General features: G+C 40.8%; 2 protein-coding genes across 4 annotated transcripts in view; one reads left to right on the top strand and one right to left on the bottom strand.

Annotated features, from left to right (window-relative positions):
• The window catches only part of LOC135167803 (alpha-N-acetylglucosaminidase), a 4,533-nt gene extending 4,085 nt beyond the window's left edge, over positions 1 to 448 (top strand). For both annotated transcript variants that reach the window (XM_064131364.1, XM_064131363.1), the window contains exon 13: positions 84 to 448. In XM_064131364.1, the coding sequence (XP_063987434.1) occupies positions 84 to 184 (101 nt within the window). In that variant the 3' untranslated portion in view covers positions 185 to 448. The remainder of the gene's footprint in view (positions 1 to 83) is intronic.
• On the bottom strand, positions 319 to 25,910 carry LOC135167796 (uncharacterized). Of its 2 annotated transcripts, XM_064131349.1 has the most exons (9): positions 25,710 to 25,910; positions 22,279 to 22,835; positions 19,974 to 20,040; positions 7,876 to 10,030; positions 7,435 to 7,798; positions 6,138 to 6,334; positions 4,460 to 4,849; positions 3,086 to 3,279; positions 319 to 2,956 (listed from the first exon to the last, which is right to left on the bottom strand). In XM_064131349.1, exons 2-9 carry the CDS (start codon positions 22,310 to 22,312, stop codon positions 2,881 to 2,883), a joined length of 3,477 nt encoding a protein of 1,158 aa, XP_063987419.1. In that variant the 5' UTR covers positions 22,313 to 22,835; positions 25,710 to 25,910; the 3' UTR covers positions 319 to 2,880. The 2 variants fall into 2 exon arrangements, with proteins under 2 accessions (XP_063987419.1, XP_063987420.1); XM_064131350.1 differs by lacking the exons at positions 19,974 to 20,040; positions 22,279 to 22,835; positions 25,710 to 25,910 and adding an exon at positions 16,094 to 16,122.

Raw genomic sequence — 25,910 nt, 5'->3', positions numbered from 1 at the left:
TCCCTGAAGATGTGGTAGATCTCGACCTGATAGATCGAGATTAATTTTTTTTAAGAACAAAAGGTTTTTGATTTATTTTTCAGGTGATGCAATTACCGTTGCCCTCTCCTTAAAGAAGAAGTGGGCGGAATCCGGGGGAATTGGTCCAATAAAGCCCCGAAGAAATACAAAACTGAGAGGATAATTAAATTCCTCGATTTAATATTGTTCTTCGAGAAAAATAATAATTATTCCACTTACCTCATTCCGAGAATATAAATCGCATCGCAAAGGGACCGGGGCATAATTCAGCTGTCGAAAAGAAGAATAACATCAATATAAGATGGGAAAATTTTTAGAAGAATTATTATTAAATATCCATTGCATTACAATTTTTTAATTACAATAATAAATCTTTCTATACGTTACATATGAATTAAATTACCACCTCTATCGTGAGCTTTTGATATTTTTTGGCTTTCATTTGACAACTACTTCACATAATGCAAAATTGATTGTCAGTCATGTGCTAAGAATTGAATTTCAAGTAGAATGTGGCTATGAGGATTAAAAATTATCAATTGAAGATCGGAAAAACTGCCTATCATCTATATCACGACACACGAAGAGCGGAATGTGCGCACCGCATATCAAAGTCAATGAACTATTTATCGACACAAGGAGAAATTGATCTGCAGAGTGCATAGAATTTCGTATATAAAATATTTTGTGCATAATTTGGTAAGTAGCTATCACCTACAGTGACAAGATCCCCATTAAAATCGTTTACCCCACCGAATGATTGGGCCATCATCCACAAGCAATTGAATTTTATTTTCATAAAAAAATGCACTGGCCCCGAATTCACTGCTTAGAAATCTCACGCTCTACCTCATTAATTTACTTTAACATCTGCAATGAGATCTCGATAAGTCAGTCAACAATGGAAGAATAATAAAATTATTTCATTCGTGAAAATAAATCGAGAGGAAATCCCACAATTTTTTCTGCCTCATTAAAATGAAGAAACATTTTTCAAAAATTACTAATTATTATTTTTTTAAATAGACAAAGTGTGAACTCCTCTCGATAATTTCCTCGAACTCTCTGACACTGAGAATAAAAAATTTATGAAGCGAATTCTAAGTACTGAGTAATATTCAAAACGTCAGTTATTCATCGGTGATTAATCTTTCTTCTTAATTATAATCTTAAGTCCCGTAATTAAGTTTACGTGGTAATAACCCTGTCTATCACATGAAAGTTTCACTCACTGCATACCCTCGTTGCCACTCTATTTTTTAAATTGAGTTGTTGCATCATCAATTTCAACATTTTGCTATTCACCCAGACGCACTCACAGTTCGAGCGATAAAATGTGAAAGGAATTGATTCGCTGGTGATAAATATTTTCTGTGGGTTCGTAATTATTTTGGTCATTATATGAAAACTCCATAAATATTCAGTGACAAGAATATCATATTTTTTTTCTTCGTGGGGCATTAAATTTGATTATTAAATATCGCAGTCATAGGAATTGGAAATATCGGGTGTAAAGGATACGCTGAGTGCTCTGTCCGAAATAAATCGTCAATGAAGTCCTCTTCGTCTTTAAATTTATTTTAACATGAATTAATTACTTTCTATATGTTTTTATGCATTTAAAGCATTTCTATTGATTCATTGTTAATTAAACCCACTTCATTCTTGGGAAAAAAATCCTTGAACTGGACAGAGATGTCAACTGAATATTTATTTCGTCCAGAGAGTTATTGTTATACCGGAAATATCATTTTTAAAGTACATTATTCATCAACTTGCCTAAACTCTATTTTCTGTGGTCCCTCTAAGTCTCAGTAACGACCACCGACTGCCAATTCGGATTCTCTAATGAACGAACCCTGATCCTCCCCCTTGTTTTACAACTCGTAACATTTAACTACATAATTTTAAGAATAAAAAAACTCTCTCCCCCTCTCCGATCAATTAATTAATCAAAATAAGTGAACAGGCGGAGTCTGGCCTGGATTTGCTCGATTGAGCAGCAATTTGCGGTTTGCAATTCTCATCCGCTCATCACTGATAACAACAATTAGATCATATTTGCATATTTACAATCATAATTATTCAATATCCGAGATAAAGGGGGAATCTACTCGATAATTGAATAAAACAGAAATGATTCTCAATCATTTCACGGATAAAATCTAAAATAGACAGCGTTAATAGTTCAGACATAAATATCTTGATAATTTGGTATTTAAGAATGATAACTGTCAATTCACTGGCAACAAAATAATTACATTCACACTTTACCATCGACTAACGACAAATTACCGTGAAAAATATCCGAGTATTGGTCCTCTAGAATCGATATACGCGCAAGAATTGCAAATTAAAATTTTTCCTTCGCGCATGCATATGAATTTCCTCCAACCAATGAAAAATGAAAAGCCACGAGATGTTTTTCCCTTCAAAATCGATGAACGTGACTATAAAAAGTTGAATTCCCTTTGCTCAACTTCCCAGCGACATTCGTGAGAGAATAATCTTTCAAATATTCGCGAAGAGTAAACGAATTTTTCCGCTCTAGATCGGCAATCTCCTCTCTTCCGGGCTTTTCACGATAAATCCCTCACTAAGATCACATATTCACTCGCTCAACGTACATTCCATACAGCGAGCTCACCAGCAACTATCACTGTACCACTAAAATCGATATATAGTAAACCTGGAAGATGATTTTTCGTTGGTTCGTACGAACGATTTGCGATGATCGTTTCCTCCGAATTGTTGAACAATTGTTGATGTAGCAATCAACGATACGATTGATTGGTCCCCACTGATTCGTTAACCCTATCATTTTCTCATGGCATTTGAGTCAATGGAGAGTGGTGTAGGTCACCGTTTCTCAATTTCCGTCTCCTGAACACTGGCCTCTGTCAATGGTGGCAGTGACGTGTCAACAGACACTTGCCTACAGAGCAAATCATCATTGAAACAAAGATGTGGGAGAAATTCTCCGATTTCCGGTACGACCAGCCGATCGTGGAGAATTGTTTAAGAAATATTAATAATTAAAGAGGAACAATAAATAATTCCCTACCTTCCATTCGTCTGCCATTCGTAAGAATCGGGTGCGGAGTTGCTTCTCCCAGCTCGATGAAATTGCTCGGTTCTGGTCTTCATGGACTCCCTCATTTGGGTCCCATCACTGGCCCCAGGGCCTGGAGTCTTCCGACAGCTTGGGACAGCGTCACCCGCCGTTGGTTTGCCGACCCTCCTCGGTAGAAATGGATTCTAAAAAAAAAATAATCGACTCGTTCACAAAAATCGTTTTCCAAATATTTTTCCAATTGAATAATTAACATCTGATTCAGAATAAATTAATTATTCAGTTACGTACTAATTAATTATCGATCTATTCAATAATTAACATGAAATCCTCGTCAATTTCCTCGAAGAAGGGGACAGTCCCCCATAAATGTTGTAGTCGCCATTATTTAAATGACGTGCGCCGTTAAAAGTACAACATTTGTCGGGCCAATGGCCTTCCTTGAACTCCTGGTGATATTGACCGATCCATCCAATAAAGAGGTCAAGTATCGGGTCCCTCGTTCCCCGAAATGTTGAATAAATCGGTCGGAAGAAAATGAAAGTAATTTCTCGGTGTGAACGCGAGTCATTGGCACCGATGGTAATAAATGTACTGTCGGCTTGACATGCGAGGACGACTGTTTGAATTTATGGGAAACGCGAGGTCAATTTGGAGTCGATGTCATGCCCGTCGGTAATTGGTTGTTCAGTATTTTCGGATGAGTGTGGAAATGCCGAATAATTATGAGGGATTTTATTAACAAATTCGAGAGGTTCAATTTTTTATTATTTTTTATTTATGAATTTTTTATTTATGATTCGTTGACTCGGTGGAAGGACAACTAGTTTCCTTTACTTTTTAGAATTTTATGGAGTTTTTTTTTGTGAGGATCAATTAATTAGGGGACATTACTAATTGGAGGGAAATCGTTGTCAGGTGGAGGTGAATGGGCTGCCAGTGTCTTCCCGACGATCGATTAAATGTTTCTGTTGATATCTGAATGAAATCCTGGTCTTGACGTGAATGGAGATAACAGAGGTATGTTGAGTGAATGAGAGACGTTTCATTGATGTGAATCACGCGGAGAGTTATAATTAGATAAATAAATTCACGAGTGAAAGTCGTGAGTATTATTCTGGGTCAATTTTACCTGGAATTTCCGGTACGTTTCCCCTTAACAACGCAGAGTCGTTAATTAATTATTCCCCACGAATGAGCAGAAAAAAAAACTAATAATTAGAAATAAACTGGAGGCAGTTGGAAGAATCGTTTGACTTTGATTAATAAATTAGTAATTATCGAAAGGGTAAATCACCCAGCGAAAAAAGACACGATGTCTAGTTACGAGGTGACTAATTACCCACCTCTGGAGTGAATAATTACCTGGAAGCTGTGCTGCTTCAGCATCGTCTTGATGAGAATGAGTGTGTCTAGTTTTGGTACTCGAGTAACGACTCGTGCAACTTCCTCATCAGTGACTGTAACCGGAAGTCGACAGTTGTCAGCCTCGCTGGGTAGTGGTTGATTTCCATGATTGGTCAGCCACCGGTGGCTCTTAATGGCGTCCAATGGAAGCCTCATTGCCGGATCCTTGGCAAGCATGTGCGACAGCAAGTCACGTAAATCGTCCGATAACACGGGCTTATCGGGATAACGCAAGGGCTCGGACCGAACAGCGGCTTGGACACCTATTATACTTCCGGATCCGTCCCAGGGTACTCTTCCGGTTACGAGGGAGTACAGGGTGACTCCCATTGACCAGACGTCACACAGCTTCAATCAAAAATCGAAGAAAACAAATAAAAAATCAAATTATCAGGTGATTAATAATTAATTGTTGTGAGTGATCTTCAGCAGAAAAAAAAAATTTTCCATTGTCTCGATTATTGACGAAAGTGATCGACAAATTAGTCCGCGTAGTCCTGTCTCATAAGTCTGTGAAATGGAATTGGACAGTTGGCTTCAATCAACAAACCAATTAAACGCCGACCCAAACAATAAAACAACTGTGCGACCCCGACGGTTCCCTCGGCTGTCGTTCGTGCAAAAGTTCATCTCGCTGTGGCTTTATTTCATTAACTCTCACACGTACGTACATTTTGTAACACCGAGAGATACGCACGTGCCTTCAGTGGCCCCATGTGAATCATTGGATTCAATAGGAGTTCGGTGAACTGCCCTCGTGTACGAGAAGACTTTTTTAGATTTTAATGGATCCTATTTACGAACGTGATTTCGATGAAATGATCGACGTGGGTCATCGTGTGATTTATTTATGAATTTCCACGCACGACAGCCATTTCTGGAGGGGGAGTAATCATCATAAATTCAAGGACACGATAGCAATTGGATCTTTACGATGATTTTACTGCTGATTTTTCCGGATAAGTTTTCTCGTTCGGTTCTTATCGTCACAACGCGAAAAAGGCTATTAACCAAAATTGTCAGACGACTCAACGGTAATTGCAGAGTCGGTCATAGCATGTCGTATATCAGTCCTAGCAGGCTATGCAAAGAGTCTTTTGTATATAGAACAAGTTCTGCACTTCTGGCACGGCGCCATAATGGAACGGAATATTGATTTCTCATTTTCTATCTCGTTTAACACGTATGGAGATTCTATTAAATTTCCGCCTCGTAATAACTGTCTTTTTATTCCTTCATTAAATCATTCGAGCGAATGAACAGAAAAAAATTTCTCGCTTCGAGAAAAAAACGGAGTTCGATAGTTCCAAATTTATCGTATCAATTTATACTTCTGTTTTTTTCAAAGTTCTACAATTCCTCTAATAATTCAAAAAAAAAATGTTTAAAATTTTCTAACTTTGTCGTAGCATTCCGTAATTTTTACCGCGTGTTCCACAATCTTTACTGAATATTTTTCGCGAAAATATCGCGTGTTCCAGAATTTTTACTAAATATTTTTTGCGAAAATATCGCGTGTTCCACAATTTTTACTAAATATTTTCCTCCCTCGTAAGACGGAAAAACGATGAAAAATCAGTGATACGATAATAACCGATAATGGAAATTATCCATCGGTATTGGTGTCGATACTCACCGTTCCGGAATATTGAGCACCTGGGGTTGTGGTTTCAGGGGCAGCGAATGCTGGTGTACCAGCTGAGCCAGACAGAAGTTCACCGGATGCCCTCAATTCCGCACTGACACCCAAGTCCGCGACCTTCACACGGCCCTCACTGTCAACCAGTAAGTTACTGGGCTTTATATCGCGATGAACAATTCTCTGGTAATGCACTGAAACCACGAACACGTTAATTTTTCTGTTCATGTTGTTTATCCACCCGAAATCCTTGGGGATGACTTGGAGTTTGGGGGATGATGTGCAAATCGAACTTTCCCGCAACTTCCGTTCATCCTCGGGAATAGGTAGGGGGGAGGGAGGGGGCAAGGGGTGTTCTGCGTGGCCCGGATGTTTAGCATATTCATGTGCAGCATGTTTTGCAATTGCTGCACACATTCGACTGATTCAATGGATGGAATTAGGTTCGCGCGAGTGAAAAGCACGTGATGAGAAAAGTTCAACGCGTTTGCGGGACGTGTTGTTGACACACTATTTATCGACGTGTCAAGTTGGCAGGGGAGTGACTTACGAGGGGAAGAACATGACCATTAATTTATTATCTGTTATTTAAGCCCTTTACATGGTGGGTAAATTACTGATTTAGTGACTGTGCGGGTTATTTTTTGCTTTCCGGAATTTTTTAAGGGTTGAAGAAGAATTTCTGGGGGAAGAGAACTTCTTGGAAAATTAGCGGAATTATTTCTGTGGCGAACGTGTAGTTGCAGAAATTTTTTATCTGTGAAAATTAGACTATATTTTGGTTGAATCGAAGTTAATTACGTCATTCGATTGAGAGTATTTGTGTGAGGGTACGGTGATACTTCTGGGGGCGAAAATCGGGGTAGAATTCAGGGGATGATTTGGAGGGACGTTAATGAAATTATCGGATGTAAAAGGTTATGGAATATTTAAGAGGAGCCCAATTAAAATTTAATGAATGGGGTTGGTCAATAGCGTTGTATATCGTCATCGTTACATGGATTTTCCCGATGCCCTTCAGCCACATGAGTAATTAAAAAATTGAAATGTAAAATGCATGAATGCTACCACAAACATAATATTAATTTTATTAACATTCAATTTCGTCGTGAATACGAAATTTACTGAGACTCAAAAATTCTATAAACTCGCAGTCCAGAATTAAACGAAATTATCATATGTTCACGTGAATGGAAAATACTGTCATAGTCGAGTGGAAGTTATGTGACAAAAAAAATGGGAAATGGATGAAATTGAATTGACTAACTTGACAAAAGCTACAACTGCAACTTACAGTATTCCACTCCCATAACCACATCACGAAAATTCGTTCTGGCAGTTTCCTCATCCAGGGGCTTATCCGTTGGCAACTGCAGTACTTCGCCCTTCTGCACAAACTCGAACACCAAATACAAATTATCCTCGTCGGGGTCGTCCAACACCTCAACAAGTTTCACCACATTTGGATGATCCAACTTCTTCAACAATGCTATCTCACGGTAAACTTTGGCAAGTGGATTGGATGCCCCCTTTCTTCCAGGTGCCATACGACCAAATATTCCAGCTTTTTTCATTAATTTTTTTTTACTCAGTATTTTCATGGCATAATGACTCTCGTCCTCCTCGTTGTACGCAAGTTTAACAATCCCAAACGATCCCTGAACATCAAAAAAACAAATTACAAACGTCTTCATGTCCCACAAGATAATTCCAACAATAAGCGATGAGCAATTACCTGTCCTATAGTGTCAAGCAACTTGTATTGATTCAGTTGCAGTGCACCCTGTCTATTGTCTATGGAAACCCGCCTACTCTCCCGCAGGGGTCGTCTCCTTGTTCTTGGTGATCCCTGTGGACTACCATACGGTGAATAGGGGCAGTAAGGGTAGATAGGTCTGATCCCAACGTTTCTATTGTCCCCGAGCAATCTCTGCGTCATGCCTACTTCACCAGGTGATGATACCTTTCTCACCGGTGACAATCCCCTCACATCCACCCCCGGGACATCGCTCACCCCCTGCTCCTGGACAGCAGGAATTTTCAGAAGAGGAACACTGTCAGCATGCAGAAGCCTCTTGTCCTCTGGCGATGCCAGACTCCCCGACGGTGATTCATCCTCTTGTCTAGTTATCTGCAGAGAGATACGTCGATCCATCAACCTCGGTTCACCGTCCCCCCGGTCCTCGGACTGCGTCGACAGGAGCTGATACACTTTAATAGATTTGGGGAGGACCTTCTGGGTCGTCTGGGTCTTCTGGTCCTCCTCAGGACTTTCCGACTCATCTTCATTTTGCTCTTCCGACGAAGGTGTTCGCACAGCGTTGACGACGATTATCGTACCCTGCCCAGTCGTCTCCAACGGCACATGTTCGGATGGCTTCTCCAGGATCCTCTCCAGCTCCAGGCTTGAGGAGCATGGAGAACTGAATTGATGGACAACTCGCTTCCTCTGACCTCGTATCAGACTCCCTGCCAGCTCCTCCGGATGCCTAGCACTCTCCGATCTCACTGTCAGCTTCCTCCGACTTCCTTCCGGCGTCTTCTGGCCCTCCAGCGTCCCCCCAGTCTCCCCCCGCAGCTCCTCTCGAAGTTTTGGAGCCTCCACGACCTGAGGTGACGTCGACGTCGGATGTTCCAGCATCGCGGAGCTGTTTTTCGAGACATCTCCAGCGGATCGATCCTCTACAACTTTATTCCCGATCAGGGTCGTCTTCGAGGGTCTGCTGGTGAGCTCTCTCGTCTCCCCCGGGTGCCTCCTCCTGTCAACCTCATTCAGCTCAACGTCCTCATTGATATTCGGCATCTCCACGGCAATACCACTGATTCGTTTGCACATCTCCGTATCGCTGTCATCAAACTTATCGAATATCGATTTTTTCGCTGATCTCCGTCGCTCTCTCGTCACTTGTATATCCGGAAATGCGTCGAGTTTAGTCGGGCCCTTGAGATCCTCCTGGAATGTGTCCCGAATCTCCTTGAGCTCCTCGATATTTGGCATCTCGATACCAGCACTGGAGACCTTACGATAGATCTCTGTTGTTGGCATTCTATCGATCTCGTCGTCCCTCCCAAATCTGGTGAATCGCTTCGTCGAGGATCTTCGTCGTTCACGCAGACATGACAGGCCTTGAAGGGCATCAGTTGTCGAGCTCCTTCTGTCCTCATCGAAGGTACTCAAGTTGCTGGAGTAACCGCTGCTCTCTCGTCTCGGTCGCTGGTACTTTCCTAGCAGTTTACGACGAGTTGGATCCTCGTCGAGGCTCTCATTGTCCTTGAAGGAGGTGGTGGACACTCTGGGGAGCCTCCGTGATGCTGTCAGAGGGAGAACTTCGTCCTCATCCAGGCAGACAGCACTGTCCTTCCTCGAATCTACGTCAGCCTCCGGGGGGTTATCGATATCTATCGAATTTGATGCTGAATCTCGGTGGGAGCTGTCTCGAAAGTAGGATCTCCAATTTATTTTTGTATTCACTCCCTCAACACTCCCTAGTTCCCCCAGGGTACCAATGCTACCTGACAATTTGTCCCTCACAGATAGAATCGTGGAAATAACACTTCTCTGGTTACTGGCATTTGACACCTCCGGCACACCAGCACTGCCAGGTAACCAAGTGATTTGTTGGCAGTCTGACACACCCAGCAGTCGTTTATCAACACTGACGATTCTCTCGGGTGCTGTAGCACCAGCAGTCACCCTTCTTGAGTTTTTAGAAATGTCCTCAGGTGGAGAATGACTTGTGCTCAGAGACCGATGATCACCAGTGACGTAGAGACCAGTGCTCCCAGGAGATCCTGGGGATATATCCTGATGGGGGCAGCTCACCTCCGACGATACCGATGGTAAACGTCGGCAGGAGGAGCCTGGGGACTCTTCGTCGACTGCTACGTGTCTGAAACATTTAATTTTGAATTTGTAGACGACATGAGTTTAAGGGGAGATTTTTCAATATTTCAGGAGAAATTTTTCGGTTATTTAGTAATTGGTGGAAAGGATCGTCAGACGATAATGGAATTATTCATAAAAATATAAAGGGGATGAGGTGGATAATGACAGATCTTGATTGAGCGAATGTGTCGTATTTTTCTAGTGAAATTTGCAATTTAAATGGCCCCTGGAGCGACTGTTAAAATATGAATTTTAAATTGTCGGACCTATGATGCGAGACACGTAACCTTCGTCAGGGGAATGTACGTCGTATAGTCTGACATTGTGGATATGTAGAAAAAGAGGTGGGTTGGTTGCTTGAGTGATGAGGAAGATGAACTGCGTCATCCCATGACATCGAACGACTGTGTGAGTATCAGATGATGGGACGCATTCAGCTGTCAGACGCAGATACTCTATCTTCACGAGGGAAAACATGGATAAATTTTGCGGTGACTTTTTCGGGGGTATTTATCGATTTATTTGCCAGGAGGGTTACGTAAGCGACAGGAAGGCGAGAGGGGTACAGTGCAGAGGGAAGAATTGACAAAAATTATGCTGAAAATTGCTGAGTTATTGATATTTCCTGTCGTGCTAAATTCTGGTATTTTTCCTGGACTTCCAGAGAACTAAATAAATTTTTGGGATGAATTTTAATTGATTTCCCAAAATTCCTAAGAATTAATATCAATTAATGAGGAAATTCCGTTTAAATGACAGCGAAATGTCAATTTCAATGTAATTATTGGTAAAAATAATTTAGAAAAAAATCTCCTGCTGAATTCTAAACTCTAATTGCACTTTAAAAGGTTCATATAATATATTTATATCATATATTATATTATATTTATATTTATTCTTCGTAAATTAAATTAAATCTTCGTAAAAATGTTTTTTATCCTCAAATGCCTTCAGCAATTGCGAAAAAAAATTCCAGAATGGAATGACAATGAAAAAATAAAAATGTCAGTCACGTAATGAGTGAAATTATGGGTCTGATTGATACTTCCACCGGTTCCAACGGAAGCCATCGGTTTGTCATCCATGATATATCACTCAGATGTTAAGTGATGATGTTGTTGGCCAGAGGATATTCAGTGGAGAAAATGATGGGACGAAAAAATCGAAAGAAAGTGAATGACGCATGTGTCATGTATTTCTGGTTAACAACATCATCGAATGTAATATGGAGATTGAAGAGACATGGAATGAATATACATGAGGAGGCATTAAACAAGATATCCATCATTCCCCTGTTTACGGATTATATTATGCGGAGACTGACGCAAGGAGGATGATAATATTTGCACTGTCGGTTAATAAAATAGGAGGGGGGTAATCGATTAGTCTGATAGCACGAGCTGATTGATGGAGTGATAAACTTTGACTCAGTATTTCGTGTCCTTGGGATTGAATTGATCGGGTGGTAAGAGCTCTCGTGTTGAATGAGAAAATTTTGATGGTCTGATTCTCCATAAAAAAATATCTGATGTAAACAATAAAGAGACTGGAGGGATATTATTTATAAAATTAACTATCGTGATTGGGATTTTTTAATCCAGAGAAAATTACGAAATGAAAATTGTTTGAGCAAAATTTTTCTGAGGGAAGACGAGTCACAGGTTCTGGGTGAAGAAGTGAGGCAAGAGGAGAGATGAAGTAGATGAACTGGTCCTTTTTATCTCCTCAGGATGGTAAAATACCCATTACGTCCACTGAAGCTGCTCAGTTGATACAAATAAATGGAATTTGTGATGGGACGAATGAAAGAATTATGAGAGGTAATGGATTCACTGGGAAAATGAAAACAATTTCACATTCCCTTTTGCTTGATAATGAACTTCCTGAGGGAGATAACTATTTTCCCTTCAAATAGCACTGGGTATTAATGTTCCTGCGATTTACCTGGAACTTGTACGAAGTACGAAGCTGTGAGAAAGTCAGAGTAATCATCAGCACTTCCTCACTAATCATCCGAATAAACAATAATTTATCGAACGATAAATAGAGAACTGGGACTCATAAATTATCGTGTGGGTTCAATAATGTTTTTCTGAATACAAAAAAGACTCTGCGTCCCAAAATGCTAATTTGGGTCAATAATTAACACTTGGAGGACGGATTATCCTCACTTTACGTGAGTGACTCATCGTTCTGCCTCTCTCGAATGGAATATTGAACTGATGGGGAGTTCACACATGTGAAAACGATCAACAATCACTCGATAATCGTCGGGAGACGAGCCACTGAGTCCACACGTCTCCATCGCTCGTCGAAGACCTCTTGTCATGAGCAAAAAGGCTGTTTACCAAGTTGATCTACTCATCCCCAACAATGACACCGCAAGAGCTACGAAAACACGTTATTTTTTCCTGCTGACCTTGAACCAGGAGAAAAAAATTGACGAATGTTAATCGAATTAGTCGGGGAATTTTAATACCAGATTCACCATCTTCGTCGGACTTTTTCAATCGACCCCTCATTCACCGGACTCGCACGACAAACACACTCGCAGTTGAGCTAATGAGTCTGGTAATGAGTCAGGAAAAAAAAGGAAACACTCTATTCACAAGTGCTTGACCTATATGTGTAATAATTGGAAGTGAAAATATCCGGATTGTATCGGCCCACCCTCGTCGGCGGCATTTTGTTTCTCTAAATTAGTCAGTCGGTGGATTGATGGATTTCCTTGACAACGACAGGATACGATTCTTCACGTGACTGTACGATTCAACGCAATTGTTCCGACTTGTGATTTAATCAGGAGGAATGCTCATTACGGGATGATGAATTGGATAAATCGAGGAAATACTTCCAGCTGAGGACAAAAAAACTAGTGATACGAAGGCTGGGATTTTTTGTGCGATGGAAAATTGTCGTGGGATCATCTCATCAACATAAATTAGTTGTTCATCAACGGAATGAGCCTTCGATTCTGTGGAGATGAAACAGCTTAGTCACTTGGCACAACTCTGATTTCTACGAGTCATGGACGATCAGTGGTCTATTAAAATGATGGGTGGAATTGAGTGGAAAAATGGAAAGAGGAGGGAGAAAAAGGAGAAACCCTTTGATTTTTTTTGTGAGAGAAATAAAGTCATGTTACAATTAAATTTGACCATTGGGGCAAGTTGTTCCTCGCGCTTTAGAGTCCCCTGAATATCATAAAGGCCCTAACATGCGGAAAAACCCAAAAAAAGGCCCTTTTTTTTCTCTCACAAAAAATTCAAAAACTACCCCTTTGATTTTTTTTGTGAGAGAAATAAAATCATGTTACAATTAAATTTAACCATTGGGGCCAGTTGATCCTCGCGCTTTAGAGTCCCCTGAATATCATAAAGGCCCTAACATGCGGAAAAACCCAAAAAAAAGGCCCTTTTTTTTCTCTCACAAAAAATTCAAAAACTACCCCTTTGATTTTTTTTGTGAGAGAAATAAAGTCATGTTACGATTGAATTTGACCATTGGGGCAAGTTGATCCTCGCGCTTTAGAGTCCCCTGAATATCATAAAGGCCCTAACATGCGGAAAAACCCAAAAAAAGGCCCTTTTTTTTCTCTCACAAAAAATCCAAAAACTACCCCCTTTCATTTTCATTGTGTCATCGACTTTTATTCACATCGAAAAATATTTCATGATAATGTAATATTATTTTCCATAATACGATGCTTCTATCATGACTTTGACCCGCGATATTATTGAACTATGATATGCAATAGTGTAACCCATGACGACAGAAACGCAAAACCAGACCACTATTTTAGCTGCAATTCTTGGTGTATAATTTTGATAAACTTGTTTCTTCGAGTGAAAACAAATGCGAATTTCAACTCGATGAATAATTCATGGGAATTGATCTTTTAAAAAATCCATCCCAATTGCACAAGAAATATCCGACGAAATCCCCCGCCATTCTGGCCGGAGAAATTATTTTACTTACCCTGTGAATATTGTACACGAAAATGTTCCACAAATTCGCAGGAATTTACACATGGTAATTAGTCGAAGTGGGTTGATGAGAGAATAATTACAAATATACTGGGAAATGCAACCCCTTGAGTCAACAATGTGGAATTATTTACAGTTGAAAATTGAAAACATTTATATGGTTTTCGTAATCCCTCTCTGCCATTGTTTCGCATTGAATTCATTTTTTTAAATAAAAAAAACTGGACCATCATATGAGTGAATATTCCACCAAATTCATCGATTCTTGCGTCATGGGAAAACACGTGTGGGTTTGTAATGCCACCGCGGTCCCCACGGGTCAGGTAAATGTTACAAAATTCCTGGAACATTCGAAAAGTCGTCGAATAATTTAAACTGTCGAGCGGTAAAACCGAATAAATTTTTCTGTTTATTCAGAAATTCCTGGGCCGTTTCGAAATATTTTTCTTTCAAATCATCTAAATCGTTTAAAAATGGGTAAAGGAAAATTCTAGGAAAATCCTCATACCCACAATTTTGCATAAAAAATATATCCGAGAACTGTGTCTGATCCTAGCCGGCCATTAACCACTAGATTCTACTCTATCCAAAAGTTTAAAAAATATAATTCGACTTCTCCGGCAGTTTTAAGAGCTGTAAAATTGTTAAAAAATTATTAACAACCGTGGAAAGGCTGACTCAAGCCAGCCATGGACCACTGAATAAATAATCGGCCTCGAATAACAATGAATTCCAAAGTTTAACCGGGCCCACAGCCTCTCCGAATCCCCTCAGATTTAAAGCCCTCGTCAATCCAGCCATTCTCCCGCCTCATTCACCTCTCCCATTTGTGCTTAAGCCCGACCCACTGAGCTTTCCACCGAACTTTAAAAAAAATTTTCTGCACCTTTGTCACACTCATATTCGAAAACAAAGCATAAAGAAACTTTGAAGCAGAAAACTTTGCGAGAAACATTCGAAGACACCATTTCTCTTTACCGAACCTCCTCGTGCACTTCAGGTGATGAAAAAAAATTTCCAACAGCCCTCCAAGAGAAGACTAACCATCTGTTCAATAGAAAATACCAAAACTTTTCCCGATATCCGGAGGAAAAAAACTGCGCTGCGAGGCATTTCCAAAGCTGTCGAATTTCGAAATAAATTTCCACTCTTACTCACCTCCAGTAAAATCCCAGTCTCCAGTAAATGTCACAGCGAGCACACGCCTCAGGTCAAGTAGCAAAGGAAAGTGGAAGTCAGCCAACTCACAATTTTCAAAAATCATAAAAAAATAAATTTCAAAGTAAATTTAATTTTTATCCCACCAAAAAATATTTAGGGCAGTTAAAATCACGATCACGTGCTCTCCAGGGACTAATCGCGATGCCCCACCAGGACTGGGCCCCTCACCACGTGATTCGTCAGGCCCCGACGCAAATAAAAATAAAAATCCCGAACTGGAGAAATTTTTTGATAATTATTTTAATCGCTCGTGACAGCTGGCACAATCGTAATTCCACGATCGTCAACAACAAATCACTGACATAACTAATGTATCGAATAACGTGGAGAGTGACTCCTCTGACTTGCGCCAGATCCAGAGGCTGACTCTGGTCTGCGTGGTCTCCGCCGGCTACTCATACCCAGAGTTTGGACCGCGTGTTCCCTTCCACTACCACTGCGCCTCCTCGACCGGCGTAACCGACGATGCGACACCGTACAATCCCCTCCCCCGACGGCTCGTTGAACACTTGCATTAAGAAGTTTCCTTCTTTGTTCAGTAGACAGTGAAGGGGGAGAGGTCCCACGGGGGGGGGAGTAATAATCGCGAAAATTGCGGTAATTTTTGGATTTTTTTCGGAAGGATCTTCGTACCGTTAGTCCGAGGAGCTTTTTGGTGATCCAAAAGCGTCCTCAGACCTTTAGAAAACGATTTCCTTAACAAATTTATCTTCATTCATCTTTTTTGATGGTGGATCTTCGAAATAATGAGCTTTAGGAAATGGGAAGCAAATAAATTTTTTTTTTGGATCGAAAAAAGCTCTTAGAAATAATCCTAATAATTACATGTTTGAGAATTAATTATATCGTGAAAAAATTACCTTTCCACATTCATTTTCATCCATATGGGAGCCGCAAGCTCAATTTCCTTCAATTTTCGCCAACAAAAAAACAGCTTTTTAGTTCTAAAGTAACAATTGGGACTAAAACTCCGTAATTACTCTCGAAAATTTCCTAAATAATCACCAAGAATTTTTAATTACCTGGTGACACCACCGTCAGTTTAATAATTTCCCCCAAATCACTTGATTCACAAAATTTATGGGAACGACCTGACACTTCACTGGCACCAAAGCACCCGATACCATATCAATTGACTCACCAAGGAATCCAATTACAATCTCCATGAAATTGAGTCCTCCATACCATACCCTAGGAATTACCTAACGCAACGCAGCACATACTCAAGGTTTTCCCGTCGACTGTCGGCGTTATCGCGGCGGTATCCACTTGTCGGTAAAAATTAACGATCAGCGAGTAGTTTACGAGTGCAAAAACTTATTAAAAAACACGTGGATTGCTGGGAGTAACCGAGTAATAACCGAGAGGGGATGACCGAGTGGAAGGATAACAGGGGCTCGTTAAATAGAGGTGAATCTGGTGGGGGACCTTGACCGAGACTGCGATGAGCCCTTGCCAGGGCGGCAAGACTCTGCCCTTTACCTTCGTCAAGAGCCTTGCACGAAAATCGTAGAACATCTTTACGTCGACCTCGGTGAAGAGCACGCGAACTCCTTCAACACATATAGATCCTTTGTACTGATGTAAGAGCTTTTTATTGGTTCAGGCTCCCTTTGTACACGAGTAAGTATGCGCATTTACTCGAGGTAGAGGGGCGGAGGGGGGAGGGGGGGTGGACTATACATTCAGGGGTATCAAAAGCACTAGTGCCATTGACCGAAAATAATTCCCAGGATCATGGGCATTTCGAGGTGTATTTTTAGACTCGAGGACTTGATATTCGAGATTATGTGACTCCGAGGGGATTTTCCCGGAGGGGGATTTTAATCAGTGAACGAGCGAATTACAATGTTTGATGGGATATTCCACGTGGAAATATTTTTTATGGTGAATATCCGGATAGATCATCAGCTGGGAAAATTTGTTTCGCAGGACATCAGTAAAAAAATTTTTTATCTGCAAAAGCTCTTCCAGAAATCTTCAGAAAAATGTGTAAAAGATCCTACGACGGATTTTTGTCGCAGGATATCTTGGATACCAAAATTTTCTGCAAAGAAAGTCGCAAAAAAGCTCTTTAGACTGATGGAAAATTGTCAAATCCCTTCTGAAGACAGTAATTTATTCAACTCACGAGTCCCTCAATTTTATATTAAAAAATATTATTCATAATCAATTTTCAAATAATTCTTAACACTCCAGGACCTCCCCCTCCCTCCCCCTCACCCTGAACAGCCGAAATGGCGCGTGAAAATTGAGTCCATTCGCCCCGAAAATTCCGAATTGATAATAACTTATCACCGAAAGCTCAGGCACCTCCCAGGGTTGTTACCTTCTCCCCTCAGTCTCTTCAAAAAGCTCTCGATAATCAATCCATTGATTTCAACTGGCACCAGACATCCTCCACCTCCAGTAAATTACAAAAAAAAAAAAGAAAAATCCGATGGATGTCTCTGTTATCTTTTCAGGCCACCAGCCCCAGTGGTGCAGTCAGAATAGGAATGTCTACAGCTTTTAAATATAGTTAGCAGATTGCAGCCCAGTTGAGCTTGCACAGCTCGTCGAATGGCGAAGCCACCCTGATAGTTTCCAATCCACTGAAGCACATCAAAGCTTTTACTCTATCGTCATCATAAGTATCTATTCCTGTACAGTCGATGTGTGTCACTCCTTCGACTGTTTTTCACTCGTTCGATTATCCCTGATAAGCGTCCCAGTGGTATTCTCTTCTGAATGGGAGCGATAAAATGGGTGGGCTTGTAGTAATAAGAAATCTAGGGTAATGACTGATTATTCTTATAGACTCTCGCACTCGACGTTAGTCTCTATTAAGGGGAGGTGGGTGAATTAATGGAGGGGTAAAAATAAACTGTCGAGTGCATTCAATAGTTGGGATTTGAATCAACCTCCGAAAGACCGAGGGGAGCTTTCGTGGAGGGACTGGGGGTTCGCTGACAGAGCTTTTTGGATAGTCCACTTGTGTTTTATTTTTTTTTCTGGATTATTGAGAGGGGCGAGAACTTGTGGGAATTTTTTTTGTTAATCTCTGAAGCTCGAAATAAATTAGTAACTTAAAACGATGAATTCGATATTTTTTGGGGGTGGTAATGATAAAATAGTAATGAGATGAATAGAATAAATAAAAGATGTTGAGTATTTTTTTTTTTTTCTATGGAAAACACTTTTCTTTGTTTATTGTTCTACTGCACTCGTGTCCCATAACACGTCATGGGTCTGTTATCTGGCACAAATTCTCAGAATGGATCAACATGGATCGATGAATTCCACTCGTAGTATGCGCTTTGATGTGCCACATCAGACGAGTAAACTCGTGATTATTGATATTTCAGTGTAACTTGTGTTTAGTTTATTCAGTTCAAACACAAGTTGACCAGATTTTCAGCTCCATTGCATCGAAGTAACATGCGGTCACTTCAATCGATCGGCCTTGTATCGAAGCTTTACGGGGGTAAAAATATCTATTTGCGTGTCGATACACATGGGGAGGGGAAAAGGGGTGGAGAAGTGCAGGGGAATGATGCAACTGTGGTCAGACTGATTTGGGGGAGGATGCCATAATTTCGAGGGAGCGCTTTCGACGATTGCAATCAGCTCATAATTATTTTTTATTTATGGACTCAGTTAGTTGACTCGCCAGTTGCCCTCGTCGCATCTCCCGCGATAATTTAATTTTTTAAATATTGAAACTGCGGATGAGATAGTTATGTTGCCTTGAAGCTATCGAGTGTCATGTAGATTGCACTGGATAATGTGTGGCTGATCTCACCATCGATTCTTCACTTAGACCACGTGCACGAGAGTTCAGCCGCAAATACTGATAAAATGGAGGTCGTGTCTCCATGAATATAAATAAAATTCAGAGATAAGACCCGACGAATCGTGGACTTGACGGTTTCTTCTGTGTACTTGTCAGGCTTTTCTATTCTCTTTCTTTTGTCATCAATATTCTCGAGCTCATGAAAAATGGAGGTATTGGGTGCCATGCTCGTTGTTTGAATTTTTTTCTCGCACGTCGGGGTGAGAGAACTTCTGACGTTGATGGATGTTACAAGCGACTATTTCACTTTCAATTCCTATTATTCGAATATTTGCATCTCCTAGTTTATTTATCTGATAATAACGGATTTATGTTTATCAAACAGGTAACACGTCTCTTCGATAATTCACATATTTTTAATTAAATAAAAACTTCTAGTCTTCAAAATAAATAAAAACAAATTTTGAATTATCTCAAATGATATTTTTTTTAATATTATTTTTTAAAGTCTCCCACGTTTATGTGACCGTTTGAATTTTTTCTGGGGTCATTAGGAGATCATAAAGTCTGACCGTAAATTGTCTCTAGAAATGGCGGCCCTGCTGGAGGGTCTCCGTTAAAATCTGAATTTTATTAATGAACCCAAATGCCCTATCACAATAATTGCCTCTGGTTCACGACTGCGGAAGCTGTTACATCTCCCAACAAAAAATACCCTCCCCCCCTCCCGCCATGAACTCCGAGAGATGAAAGAACTCAATTACAACTGGATTCCCTGTAATAGTTTTCCATTAATTGTTCCCGGTGGTTTTACTTTCCCAGCGGGATTCTATACCTCGTTTCTCGCAACCGTAAACAGGGGAAAAGGGAAATTGGCTGCGGGACAAATAGACGCTTTGGCTTGTCGGCCTTTGAAACAACGCTGTCATGTGTCAAAGTTGTGTTTTCAGGCTGGCAATACTCACCTCGGTATTTCTCCAATTCGCGGTGGGCGGGTTTTCCGTTGACAAACATCTCCCCATAGGTTGCACGCTGGAAAATGATAAAATTCGAGTTTGAGTGATGTTAATTCGTCAGTTTGTTGGTGGAAAAGCAGATAATTGAGAGAACATTAATTTAAGGGGGTCACTGGGTTCAGTTATACCTAGAGAAATATTTAATCATGTTCGATAATTTTTGTCTAGATTTTCTAGTCTCACATCATAAAAACTCCCTAAATTTCTTATCATAAAATACCCCGCCCTCGGGATCATGAAATACCTCCCAAACTCCTTCACGACCGACCCACCTAATTATGAATTAATGAGATAGTCGTGGATCCACTGAGAGAATGAACAAGAGCACTCCCTGATTATTAATTTCACAGCGTAATTATTAAATAGAATAAATTCACTAATTTTATCCGAAAAAAGCTCTCACGGGCCGAATTTTATTTCGTAAAATCGCGAGGATTTGACAGGGATTTCATGGGAGCACTGGACGCAGTACCTGGATGGTATAATGCATTACTATTGATTCGCCAGAATATAAAAAAATCACTCGGTAAAAAAATTGCTAGAAAAACGTTTGCCCCGGGGTTTACAATGTTCCACTAACGCCCGCTTTCCCGTGAGCTGTTGCATTTCAACGATTACTTGCGTAGGCGAGTGAACATTTAACCTTTCAGCTATTGATATTTCATTGTCCAAGTACGGTATCACAATTCCCCGGAGATGCGTTGAATAATCACGCTCTGCAGCTCGGATAACACTGAAAAATTAACAGTGTTCATCGTTCCCACTATCGGTTAGCTCGTAATTAAGCGAATAAACTCTTACAAATTAAATTGTATAAAAAATCCTTGAAAAAACTCGGAATATTATGTTTCAACCGCGGAGAATTGTTTATACTACAGATAAATGTCTCTTGAGAACAATTACCAGTACAGAAATCACCACGAATCAACGAGAATATTTATTAACTATTAAATTAATTGGCGACGATAAAACCCGCAAAAAAAAATATTTATGAGAAACAAAAATTAGCATATAATTTATTTACTTTACGATAGGGTTATATACAACTTTTTGACTTTCATATAATATATTTTACCGCGTAGAAAGTGATGTAGAAGAATTTTCACTGAAGAAGACGTTTAGAAATAAATTTTTCCTGAATATTTAAACAAATATCTGAAGTTATTTTCACTCCTCCCCCCGGGGTTTAATTAATTAATCTCGAATTAATGGATAAGAAGATAAACCAGATAAACCCTCAGTCCAGAGACCTATCAGAATACAAAATCAACAGAGTCCTAAACACATTAACCGACTTTCCAAGTTCCGTTATCCTGTTTCCCTTTATGCTTCGGCATTCGATAAAAAATAAAGTGGTCTCATTAAAGAGAGCCATTGCCAGGAAGCAGCGCCGGGTGAATCAATGGATTCAGCTCCACGTATGAATACATCAATACGGAAATTCAACCCTGGGTTATTACACGCAGTACATGCATATGAGCATCAAGCATATCAGGAACGGTGCAATTTCCCGAGGTAGACAGGCTGTACTACTGGGCCGAAGGCAATTGTTAAATTGACAGGATCTACAGCAATGAATCAACTGGAATTTCAACTGGAACCACCTCGTCATCGGGATCGGGAAAGGAAGTCCTTTTCGTCCTCTGACAGATCGAGAGATTATGATAAAATAATGTGGACTAGATTGAAAAATTCTGGTGGATTTTTAATCTCTTTTTGCTCAGTTGATGAGGAGTTGGGGAGCGGTAATTTGCTGGGAAAATTGTTCAACAATGTTGATATTGTTCTTTATTAATAAGTCTTCGGGAGAAGAAAGGTGGGAACAAACTTGGAGGATTATTTATTAATCTTGAGAATAATGGGGGTGTTCTTATGAAAGCTTGCACCCTCGACTCTCTTCAAGTCAACTGTTTAATGAGATTCCCGGAGGGTTCGGCCTTGAATCGAGGGAAATTTAACGATAAAAAGGAAATTTAAGGGGTGGGAGGGAGGGAGAAGTTCACGTTTTGTTCGGTGAAAAAAAAGTTGAGATCTCGTTTGTGATTTGATAGAAGGGTGAGGATTGGCCGTGAAGAGGAGGAATTGAGCGAAAAACAATATTTTTTTTTGCGAAAAAACTGACAAATAAAATAGTTAAAAAACTCGTCTCATCGGGGAAAGAAAATCCAGTATTTCAGGGGACAATAAATTAACAAAATGGCTCATTTGCATGCAAATAGACTTCTATAAACACTTGACGTTTCATTCTACCCACCTTTGACAGTTGTCCTGTTATCCCCGAGCTTCATTGCGCCCGGAGAGTCCTCCAGTATCGTCCTCTCGATGGAAACAGTATTTTTTCCCGAATCCTCGAGATATATGAATCACCGAGTTTCCATTCCCACGAGTAAATGACCAATTTCCGGCTTTCAATGGGGTCTTTCCGAAATTACCAATAAAATGGAGTTTCTCGATAGCACTCGCTGGAAATGAATACAAAGGCACCGCTGGTAACAGCCCTCGCTTCACTTCCAGAGTCTCCGTCGAAATGGAATACCCGTAAATAATTATCCGAGTTAATTAACCACTCGTACTCATTTTTGATACATCACTGAGCGAAATAATTATCCGGTATTTTTTTTTCTGACTTCGGAGACGAGACGAGACGTGAGGTGAATCGAAAAAAATATGGAAAATGTTTAGATCATCACTTATCACTCATCACTTTCTTTTTCTCCTCGTTCTGCCGTCATTTTCTTCGCTGGAATTTCTCCCGTCGGTTTTTCGGTCTAGGGAACAGTCGAGGAATTGCCAAGAGTCCGCATTTTTGCCCTGAAAAGGAAAATGGAACGTTTACATAAAAAATTAGTCGGAAAAACCAAAAAAATATCTCTTGATGTAAAAAAACTCATTAAATAAAAAATTAATTTATTAATCTTCAAATATTGACTTTTAATTCCAAAAAAATGGCGATTGATCAGAAAAAAAATCGTGAAAGCTCCGAAAGTCAGGGATTCATTCCAAATGTCCTTGACACGCTCCTGAAAATGCGAAAGCTCCAACGGACACAAAAACCGTTTTTTTTTTCATCGGAAATAGATTCGATGGAGTGTTTATGGAGAGGTGCCAACCCATGTCATCACGAGCGATCGGGTAATAAACAACGCGTGTGAGGGTGGATAGTACCAGCAGGTTTGAAGGAGGCAAGTGACAGGTGCTATCCAAATGTGAGTACCTCTCGTACAGGGTTGTTCAGGGACATCTGGGTGCAGGGTCGTAATCACAAGGGTAGAGAGATCCCCAGTAAATGTAATTACGGGTTAGCACGTGCTTCGCCATTCGGTGTGCTGCATACACCCTGTGAGAATTTGATGGGGATGTTGGGGGCAAATATTTCGTTGTCGAGGGCGGCGAACAATATGGAAATAATGGGGTTTAGGGGGAGATGGCACTGGGGAATGGTTCGTGAGGGGAATTTTTCGGGTGTAAATTTTTCTATTTGTTCCCTGTAGTTTTCAGAGCTTTCGGGGACGCGTGACACGTGGGGGATGCACGTTATCATCCCCAAAAGCAGATTTTTTAAAATAAAAGAGTTTCGGGGGGTTAATAATTCCAACCCCCGCAGGAATAAATCGAAAATATATTCAACTCAATGAATTTTTTTTTCCAAAAATTTACGCTTCCGGAATTCTGCAAAAGGTCAGTTGAAAGCTTCCACCACTGCATTCATGCCGTCTTAATTATCAAGACCTTGAACTTTCCCTCCACTACAGAGACCCAAGAAAATCTGTTTCTCCCCCTTCGGCCTTTCAAATCTCTTCCCAAGAGGGCGGGAAAAAATATGTCCAGTGTCTTCAGGGGATTAAAAAAAAATTTAAGACAATTTTGAAGAGCTTTTACTGGTCCAGGTAAAAAAAAAAATCCTCGCATATGTTATTCAGCCGCTCTACACATATGTTTATCGTGGTATAGATTACGAAACGTGAAGGACGTGGTGCTTGAAGAAAATGAATATCTATATGTCTGCGGCTGCGTCGACGTGGCAATCAAGTTGGCCGACGGCCGGCGTAATACGGAAAACTGTATAGGTCGGTCATGTTATGCCTTCCTAAATCGATAGAGCACGACTGGGAGCTGGAACTGAGGCACAGACAATATACCAGCTCTTCCATCTCACTTTCTCCGGCATCCATACCCTCCGTACCATTCTCCCATACCTCGAGCTATTTTTTTTTCACCCGCTGGCTTTGTTTTATTGTCATTTTTTTTTTTTCATTCCGCTGGTTGGAAGAACCTCGTTGTCATTTCTCTCCAGCGATCGTCGCGGCTCGGTGGAGGCCCCAGAGGCTGCGAGCCTGAATTTATGATGTGTATGGAGAGGTGTCGGGAAACAATCGAATATCATGGTGAGGCGGATTATTGGGGTTGACGGCATCACCGACTCCAGGGGAAGTATTTGGGTCAAGAACTTTTTTCACCCGTCGTGAATAATCCGGACATTCCGCGGGGAATTTTTTTTGTCAACGATTCATTATCTCGGAGTCAATTTATTCCGGAAACTGGGGACTTTTCGGGGAACGACTAGCAGTTGTTACGGTTCAATGGATAATTGGTAATTTTGGGGGGGAGGCGGATGAGGATAAGGATCGAATGAGGAAATGAACGGTAACACGAAAAAATATGGCCGGTAATTACGGCGCTGGTGGATCGTTCACTGATTAGGGCATCGACTCCGAAATTTCAAGTGATAACGATCATCATTTTTCACGGAGCATTCACTTCGTATTTTTATTAACATTTGTTTGTGCTTCGCTAAATGTTTAAATATCCGGATCATTCAAAATTGACTTTATGAATATTCCCCCCGCCGAATTCCGAGGGTTCCATCCCCCTCGAGCCATTTCCTGAATCGAAGTCAACGTCCCCGACCGCTACCATCGCATCATCAATGAACCCCCCTCACCGGTGCCCTAACGAACCCCACCCAATCAACCCGCCACCCCTTCGCCGCAAAAAAAAACTCCCACACCCACTTGCCCCGATCAGTCGTCGGGGCGTGCAATCTTCAATGATTAATGAAAGTGCAAAGTCGAATAAAAAGCGCAGCGAGGAAAAAAAAACCGAAATTAGAGCGCGCATGCTTCAACTCCCAACTATCTCCAGCAGTCCCCCCCCCCACCCACCAGCTGCTCTCAAGGTCGTCACTATATCTACCCCCGGTGGGCTGTAGCGTACCGGTCCCTCGGCGTATCCGCGCGTCAACATAATCGAGCAGGAAAATTATTGCTTTATCGCATAATGAAACCGCATAAAAATCCTCCAACACAATTTTATATTTAAAACTCATGTAAACATTGCGTTGACCCTCGTGACCTTTCCGAGAATCAACAACAACAACAACTATAGCTACAACTATAGCTACTTCAAGACACGAAGTTAAATGTCCCACTGTCAAGCGCCGGACGACCCCACGACCCCAAATGAGGCTTAACTAACAAATTAAATTATTAAAAATATTGGAACAACAAAAGCTCACGACTTAAGGCCCTCAGGACCTTAAGCCCTCAGTCGATGAGTTCTCCGGTTCCCAAAAAATTCCGGTGACTAAAATATATTGAAATGTCGTACGAGAGAAATAAAAAAAATCTCCAGGAACAACAAACACATTTGACAACAAATTCATCAACTAAAATTGAATAATTGTACCGTGTCTGCATGTGGCAGGAGTCTAGCAGGTTCATACGGCATTCTATCACCGGCATTATCCTCTCCTCGGCGGCTCCACCGGTGTATCCCCCTGATCACCCCCCAAGGACTAATAACAAACAAAATGTCAATCGGTTCGATTTCGTCGAGGGGGGCAACGTCAGCTCGACCGACGTCGGCAAACTCACTCGGTCGACTAGT

The sequence above is a fragment of the Diachasmimorpha longicaudata genome, chromosome 12 (assembly GCF_034640455.1).
Source record: "Diachasmimorpha longicaudata isolate KC_UGA_2023 chromosome 12, iyDiaLong2, whole genome shotgun sequence".
NCBI classification, from domain to species: Eukaryota; Metazoa; Arthropoda; class Insecta; order Hymenoptera; family Braconidae; genus Diachasmimorpha; species Diachasmimorpha longicaudata.
This window is presented reverse-complemented; position numbering and strand designations above follow the sequence as displayed.